We start from the raw sequence: 8,874 nt of genomic DNA on the forward strand, positions 1-8,874 counted from the left end.
TTTTTTTTTTTTTACAATCTATTTTGGATGTTACTTTGTGCCCCGGTCTCCCCTACATGCAATTTTAAACAAGAATAAATCTCATTTTTATCATACTGCTTTAAACATTTTTTGTATTTACATTTATCTCAATATACTATGTAAAAAATATATACCTATTTGTATAAATAAAAAAAAAAAAAAAAATAAGACAAAAATATTTCTTATATGAATAAGTAACAAAATAATGATGTGGTTAGAAAATAACAACGTAGGTCACAAAAATAGTATGATTATGATGATATTTGAATATAAAATAATACAAGTAAAACTTTATCATTTGGAAACTTCTTTTTGTATTCTTTTTTTTTAGTGCCAAAAGTAGTGCAAAATGTTTTACGCCTGAGCGTGTACGAATCCATATACACAAGAAAAAAAATATCGATACTTACGTTCGCAATCAGTTTCTACACTTTGCCACTTGCTTTCAATTATTTCATTTACTGCAAGCAATTTGCATTTGATTGAATAAACAGAACCAGGATTTAAATTGGTGAAATATCCTGTCAAATGTGTTATATTTTGTACCAGTTTATTCCACGATTGCGAAAAGGTGTAGTTATTTTCTCCCTGTGAAAAATTACATTAGAAAGTGTTATTTTACTTTTTTTCTTTCGAGCACGTCAAACAACGGCCTGAATAATAGATTACTGAGACAGGTTTTGGTAATGATAAATTCTTGTCAAAGATAAACTTAATTTTAAATGTTTTTTTACTTCTATTTTAAAAACATTGGTAAGTGTTACCATAATAGTGAACGAATAAGTTATTTGTATTTTTTCATATTCCTCTTTCCACACTATAGGAAGTTTAGTTCGGATGCTTGTTGAAGTGACAGAGACAATTTCAGGTTCTGTGAGCTTATCTATGCCTTAAAAATCAATATAACATTTGTTTGTCAAAAAACTATTATCAGAATGATACAAATGTCTGACAAATATAATAGCAATAGTATACTCCAAATCAGGAAAAGTTCGGAATTACCTATATGACACAAGGGTGGCACGTACAATATTTTCAAGTTATCAGCACATCCGTTGATACATTCTCCAGTTCTTTTGTTACATCCAAAAGAGTTGCATAAACCGCATTTGTTTGTACAATTATACCCATACCAATTGTTGTTACATACTGCATTTATATATATATATATATATATATATATATATATATTTAATAACATAAAGAGTAATAATATATATTTAATACAATAATATAAATATTAATACTATGAACTCATAACACACATAATCATAATATATATAACTATGACGAGTGTCATAGTAATAAACCTGTAAGAAAACCATTCCAACCTACTTACAATCAGAGCATGTATTGCCTTGAAATCCTGGAGAACATAAACAACCATGTTTATAACAGACTGCAGTTCCTCTACAGTTAAAAGAGCTGTTTAGATCATGTTCGCAGGAAAAAAAACAATCTGGTCCAATTTTTCCTTCAGGACAAATTTTGTCATCTGTGTCTAAATAAGTTTATAAAAATACAAGTATTTTAATAAAATATAGTATAAATTATATTATATTAGAAAATGTCGTATATTAGAAATTATCGATTACAAATACAATATTATATTCTATATTGCTACAAGAGTAACCAATTATAAATAGGTTTCAAAGCTTATAAGAATATAAAATTGTACATGTAATATTTAAAAAGTTGTTAAGTACCTAGATCTATGCTGTTTGTAACTTTTGGCAGAGAACTTACGACAGTATTTTCGTTAAAAAATAATTTTTGGCAAGTTATATTCGACAACAAAGTAGCATTGTTATTTTTTTGCGAAATAATTCCTTTCCTCAAAACGTCTAAGGAAAACCATAAACCATAAAAGATATAAGTGTAAAAAAGTATTAGNAACAATTTACTGAGAAATTCAAGTATTCNACTTANTGGTAGTAAATATATGNAAAATTTATGCATATTTACACCTGTATTGGGACATTGACTAACATGANCTATTGCCCATAACGGGTTATGAGTAGGCTTCGTAATTTTGGGTATTACACGGATTTTTATTTNNCTAATATAAGTGTCGGCGGAAAAATTTCCATCAAGTTTAACGAGTTGCCACATAGGTAANCCGTGAATCGCAGCATTTAGTGAGCCTTTAGCTGTTACAGAGTGTAATANTTTATGCGTTGTAGANTCAATNATCNNGACNTCTGCATTACATNCTGCACACAAGCCTAGTGATAACTGTATGCACATCTTCTGAGTATTAGGTTTATAAGAACGAGTTGTTAAAATTGCATTTTCGTCAACTGTGTACAGGAAAGTGTCTGGAACGCAATATATATACACGTGAGTGTATGTATTTTTCATTACAGGTAATTAGACTATTCTATATCATGATTTGAGTTTGTGAGTATTTACAGTAGAACTTCNTTTATCCGAATCGATCAAGNAACAAATAGTTCAGATAACCAATGCTTAAACTCTATTATACGAATCAACAGTTTGCGTAAAAAGTTTGGGGCCTCAACTTGTTTGAATAAAAAAGATTCGCATAAACGAGGTTCCAATATATTGCTATGTCGTAAGCCGCGTGTAAGAAGAAATGTGTAAAAATTACCATACAAACAGAAGAGAATCTGAAGATATTATATATAGTTGTATATTTTGAAGTTATATTATAATAATTATATTATTTAAGTATTAAAAGGCTAAAAATTTGTTATATAGTGTGATAGCATAAAAATAATATTCCTTTTTTTCAGCAAACAAATCTACTTCTGACAAAACTATTTGCATTTGACAAATCACAATTTGGTTAAAGTTTGCTTTGTTTAAAATAAAGTAAAGTTCTTAAATAAACTTATTGTTTGAAATAAATATACTTACAGTCATGGAAGCGACACAACACTTTGGTTAATTGCTTCGTTTCTTGTCTGAATGTTTGGATAGAAAATAAAGAGTAAAAATTGTCAAATTCGTCGACAGTAAAGTTAAACTTTTCTGTATCTTCAATTGTAAGCATTCTGTTATTATTGTTAGTATCATAAACAGATATATTTCTTTTCCAAAAATCCCATGAAATAACGAACGTTCGCCATTCAGTCTCAGATAATGATGTTAACTGGAATAATTATAATATATATCTACTTGTCTTGTGTTTTTTTTTTAGATGCTCAACTTGCATTTTTTGAGAAAGAAATACATATTTTTTCACATTGTCGTAAAAAAATATATACACAATTGTATTTTAAGTATTTTTGGTATGTTTTTATTTAGAAATTTTTTGATATGTATAAGAAAGAAAAACCCTGAAAATCATATAAAAACTAATATGTTGTATTTATATCTTACTTTTTTGGAGATTGTGTCGGTGATAGTGCGGTGTTGATTTGAACTGGTGTCTAAATAAATAGACTTCTGATATTGAACCGTGAACTCCGTATCATCATATCTTAATGTTATTGCAAAACAAAGTAACTTAATCATAGAAGGTCCAATGTAAAATGTGAAAGAACGAAGACAGACCGAAATGTCCACATTCTGCCATGAACGAATTGAAATAGACATCGCTCCTGTTTTTGGAATTGATACACCTGCCGTAGTAAAATACTCGTTTTCTCGAAATTTTAGTTCTCGAAATTCTAAAAATTTTAAGTACATGTTATTTAAAACAGTAATAGTAACTCTACATTTTGCATACATTTAATGATGCAGTGTATTGAATACTTTGAATTAATAATAGATATAAGTTTTTACACATTGCAAATTTTCTACCTTCCCATCTTTGATCAAATACCGGACCCATTGGTGTTCTCATAGCATCTGTAAGAATCCAATTTTCTCGATTCCATGAATCTAAACAGCTTATTGTTGTGTTTATTAATGTACAATTCATCCATGCATTGAACATTGCTACTTTGTAGTTACTTCGATCTCGTGATTCTAAACAGCCTGTTTCAGCGTCTATTTTGCAATGTATCCAGGTATTGTAGACATGTGTACTGTCGAACTCTACAATATAATATAATATGCGTGTATATAGTAGCGTATAATCTCGAGAAATATGATATCAATGTGTATANAATATTTGACTATTAAACGTAAAATGAAAATAGTACTTAAATTTAAGATGAAGTAGAAGTTATTTACGAAAGTATATAGTAGACTTAATTTACAAAGTTTTAAACGTGTATTTCTATAATATAGTATAGTGTACTTCTATAATATAAGAAAAAGTGGAACAACTTGTTCAGAAAATTTATTTTAAAAGGTTTATTTGCAAAGCTGTAAACTGATAACTTTTTGATATGTTATAAAAACGTTATAACTTACGCAAGTCAGTACGATTTTCTTGCTGATATCGAAGGACTAAGTTGTCATTCCATACAAGTGCGCCGCCGTCGTTTTCTGAGAGACATATATATTTTCTCTCACTTACAGATGAATTTGTATGATATGATTCTCCACGTAAAAGAATTACTTTTCCACAAATGTGGAAAATNTGGGCAGCAAAGAGTAGAAATNTTAANATTATCTGCATTGTCGTTAAATGTGTTCCACATTCACAGTCGATCTTCACAAGCNATAAAAAAAGTCACCAGATAATAATAATCAAATCAAAACAAATAGTGAAATTAATTAAGTATTTTATATCAACATATATATTTTCCAGTATACGTTATTAAACAAAACACAAGCACAGCGAATATACTAATAATAAAAACTCGTATAAAACATGATTGTCTACGTGTAACTCGCACTTTTAATCGTGATTGTAGTAAACAAAATCACTTTTATGATAATTTCACAGAGTAACCGCAGCGTAGAATGCATAGTTCACAAAATATATACTTATACAGAAGTAGTTTTGATTTATCCGATCAAAACGAAAGACAAAATACTAATTGAAAAAGAAAAATAACTTTGTTAATGTTCAAATGTTAAACACAAAACTCTGCAAAGTAATAAGAATAAGTCTAATTTAGTTATGAACTTTGCAGTATTACCGCAACGAGTACACTATCATTGTTACAGTAATTTTAACAGAAAAAAGAGTAGTGGAAAGGAAATTAAACTTCCTTTAATGAATCAGCGATATCAGGTTCCATGTCTGCTAACTATAACTGACACACTCATTGTCAAGTTTGTCTACTAGTAGGAATTACCGAATATTAATTCAATTATGTAGTGGCATCAAATTTGTAAAAGATCTGTCAAATCGTAAATCTTAATGACATCGTATGGCGAATCTTTATTTAAATGTATGAAAGATTTGCTTAAAAGTAACCGTGTATTTATCTATAACAATAATATAAGCAGATGTGTTAGTAAAACACAAATGTAACTGTCCTATAGATGGTCTCTGATCTATTTTTAGACATTTGTATAATATATTGCAAAAGCATCTAATATCAAATATTGCATCGGTTTGTCAAAAGTATTAATAAAATTTTTGTACAGACTTTTTAAATTACCTTTTTTCTCACATATAGTATAACAATTATCTATCTGAGTAACAATAAAAAGCTCGTAGTAGTCGCTCAGTGTTTAGTAAAAAGCTACTAAGAAAAATTTGCATAAGGAAACTTTTGTTTCTTGACACAATGTACATTGAGAAGTAAATATTTTGTTTATATTATATTTGTTAATATTTTGCTTATATTATATTTGTTTATTATATAGGTACATTATCGTGCAGTGTCGTTCACGTGCGAACAAAGAAACAGCTCCGCCTATTTCTCTTCTTGAAAAAACCAAATTTATCTCAATCTATGATACCACAATATCACTAATTGCCACAATGCACATCGCTTATGAATGTACCTTAATATCGCAGTGACATATTATAGATTTACATTAGGTTTTCGTTGTTTATTGCGTCTCATTAAGACTGTCGTGTGTCCGTTTCAACTCGTGAACAATTAAGTTCGTTTTATATCCGTTTCTTGTCATGTTAGGTTTCTGTCCGATTGACACATCTTGCCGCGTCGAAGATTTCACATGAGTTTTCGACAATTGCTACAATAATATGCTTGTTTAAAATAAGTGTATAGTCTCGAAAAAAAATATAATAATATATTAAGATTTAGTTATTACTTTAAATAAAAGTATCAATTTCGAAGTTTAAGTTACAGTAAAATTGATTTATACAAAATGTTTGAAACGTGTGTTTAAGTGTAAAAGAAAAGCGTATACGAAAAAGTGAAACAATGTGTAAGGAAACTTTATTTTAAAAAGTTTAGTTATAAAACTATAAATGGTAATTTTGTATATGTTATAAGAACGTTATAACTTACGCTGAAAAGCAAGAATATTTTGCTGATGTTTTATGTCGTCATTTCATACAAGTGCGCCGCCGTCGTCTTCCGAGAGACATATATATTTTCTTTCACTTATAGATGAATTAATATGATGTGATTCTCCACGTAAAAGAATTACTTTTCCACAACTACGGAATATTTGAGCAGCAAAAAGTAAAACCCATAACATTCTTTGCATTGTCAGTAAATATGATCTACTTTCACAGTCGATCTTTATAAGCGGTAAAGAAAATTATCGGACAATAAGAATTGAGTCAAAATAGTGAAAGTATTCAGATATTTTATATCTACATATATACTTTCTACTATAAATTTTATATATATTTTTATTGTAACACATTAATAAAAACACAAGCACAGCGAATATTTACTAATAAACTTTGAATAAACCATGATTTTTTATGTGCAACTTGCACTTTTAATTGTGATATTAAACAAACTTTTTTTTATGATAGTTTCACAAAGTAACCGCAGCGTGGATAGTATATTTCACACGACGCGTCGCGACGTATACTTGTACAATAAATGTTTATTTGAAATCAAGAAGAAAGACAAAATACCAACACAAAGAATAATAGTTTTACTATCACATGATTTAAAAATTCAAAGATTAAATAAAAAATTGGTAACAAAATTTATGTTAAATTATGTGATCAACGATAAGTCAAATGTATTTGCGAACTTCGCATTGTTACCGCGACAATTGGACTGTCATTGTAATAAGTTAAAAAGAGAAATTGGTGAAAAGGAAACCACACTTCCTTTTATGAATCCGCGGTAACAATTCTATATCTGCTAAATTTAACTGACGCATTAGAACTCTTAGTGATAAGTCGACAACATCTATCGACAAATGTGCAGGTGATTTTGAATAATGTTTTAATCGTAGATTGGCACTAGATCCTTAAAAGATGTCAAAACCGTAAAACTTAATGACATCGTACGGCACTTTTTATAAGTGTGAAAGTTTACTTAAAATTAGCCGTAAATTTGTTTATAATAATAACATGAACAAATTTTAGTAAAACACATGCTTGACTGTTTTATATTCTTTATTGCAATCCATTTTCCGAAATTTTTATATTACATCATGAAAGCATCAAATGTCATATATTGATATAGTGTTGTCAAAAATATTTATTAATCTAACACATGTACTAAGAAATTATATAAACAATTTATGATTATATAGATATGAACACCGATTTACATCAATAATAAGTATTAAACTTTTACGTAACGTCCATAATTCCATGACGTTTAATGAACATGTTTAATAGAGATTTATTACATGTGATAAAAAAGGTAAAAACAATGGTTTTGCAGCTGTGTTTATACGTATAATGATAAAAATTAGATGTTCCCGTAGCATAACATAAACTGTATTTATATACAAATACAATGATTTGATTTAAATATTTACAAATGTAGAATCGCCTGCTTTTATATTTCGTTGTCAAATGTAAAAATAAAATATGGAACGACAATACATATAAAGTACTCTTAATGCTAATAAGCATTTTGTTATTATCAGTAGTATCATAAACAGAAATATTTCTTTTTCAAGAATCTTATAAAATAACGAACGGTCGCGATTTATTCTCAGATAATGATGTTAACTGGAATAATTATAAATGCTGTTGTTAAACAGAATGTGTATTAAATATAATGTATATCTAGTTTTGTCTTGTTTGTGTCAGATTTTTTGATCTTTTATTCTTTTTTGTAATATTTTTTTCTGAATGTCGTAAAGAATTATACACATAATCAAGACTTAATACGCAATACAAGTATTGTTTTTATTAAGTTTTGATTTAGAAATTTTGTGATTACGTATAAGAAAGAAACAACCTAAGAATCACATCCCAAGTAGCATGAAAACGTTCAGCGAATGTTAATTTTGTGTTTGACATGTTTTATGTTAGACCCCGAACACTGATATTAACATATTGAACTAATATAAGTTTGAAATGTTCCTAAACGTACCTAAACGAAGAAAACATAATTTGCGACTGTTTTCTTGGATCTTGCATGTTAGTCTGAGAACATTCGGAGGACGTTTAAAAATTTTTTAAACCTGTATACAAATTTAAGATTTACTCAAGTAGCATAAAAACGTTCTCGTAACATTCGGCGAACGTTAATTAATTAAATGTAACAAAATATATTCACAAATGTAACATAAAATATATTTGATTCAAATAAAGCATTGTTTGAAACAAAAACTGTCGCGCTGTAATAAAATTGTACTTTAATTTATAATAATAATAAATAATTAATAATAATAAGAGAAATATTTTTATCCACTGTTGTAAGGGTACATTACACTGCAATATTTTTAATAAAATAATAATTTAAAGAAATAATAATAAATAAAATGTGTACAAGATATATAGCTTGAGAATAAGTAGATAAAAATAATCACATTCTAGTAAGGAATAAGTGGTCTCGCGGACTGAGTGCAGGGGCTGTGAATACAGAGGTCTCGAGTTCAAATCCTGCCATCATTTTAAGATTTTTTCAGATCCAGTTTCTTTCA

The 8,874-nt window shown here is 28.2% G+C and overlaps 1 protein-coding gene across 1 annotated transcript in view; it reads right to left on the bottom strand.

Moving 5' to 3' along the window:
* Nucleotides 1–2,209, bottom strand: part of LOC109858057 (platelet endothelial aggregation receptor 1-like) — a 5,726-nt gene extending 3,517 nt beyond the window's left edge. The window contains exons 1-6 of the mRNA XM_020434937.1: nt 1,989–2,209; nt 1,728–1,865; nt 1,361–1,522; nt 1,024–1,170; nt 786–910; nt 432–609 (exon numbers count right to left, since the gene is read on the bottom strand). Coding sequence (XP_020290526.1) covers nt 432–609; nt 786–910; nt 1,024–1,170; nt 1,361–1,522; nt 1,728–1,865; nt 1,989–2,133 — 895 coding nt within the window. The 5' untranslated portion in view covers nt 2,134–2,209. The remainder of the gene's footprint in view (nt 1–431; nt 610–785; nt 911–1,023; nt 1,171–1,360; nt 1,523–1,727; nt 1,866–1,988) is intronic.
* Nucleotides 2,210–8,874: the final 6,665 nt, after the last annotated feature.

Source organism: Pseudomyrmex gracilis, unplaced genomic scaffold, assembly GCF_002006095.1.
Source record: "Pseudomyrmex gracilis isolate BER0280 unplaced genomic scaffold, ASM200609v1 scaffold_184, whole genome shotgun sequence".
In the NCBI taxonomy this organism is placed as follows: Eukaryota; Metazoa; Arthropoda; class Insecta; order Hymenoptera; family Formicidae; genus Pseudomyrmex; species Pseudomyrmex gracilis.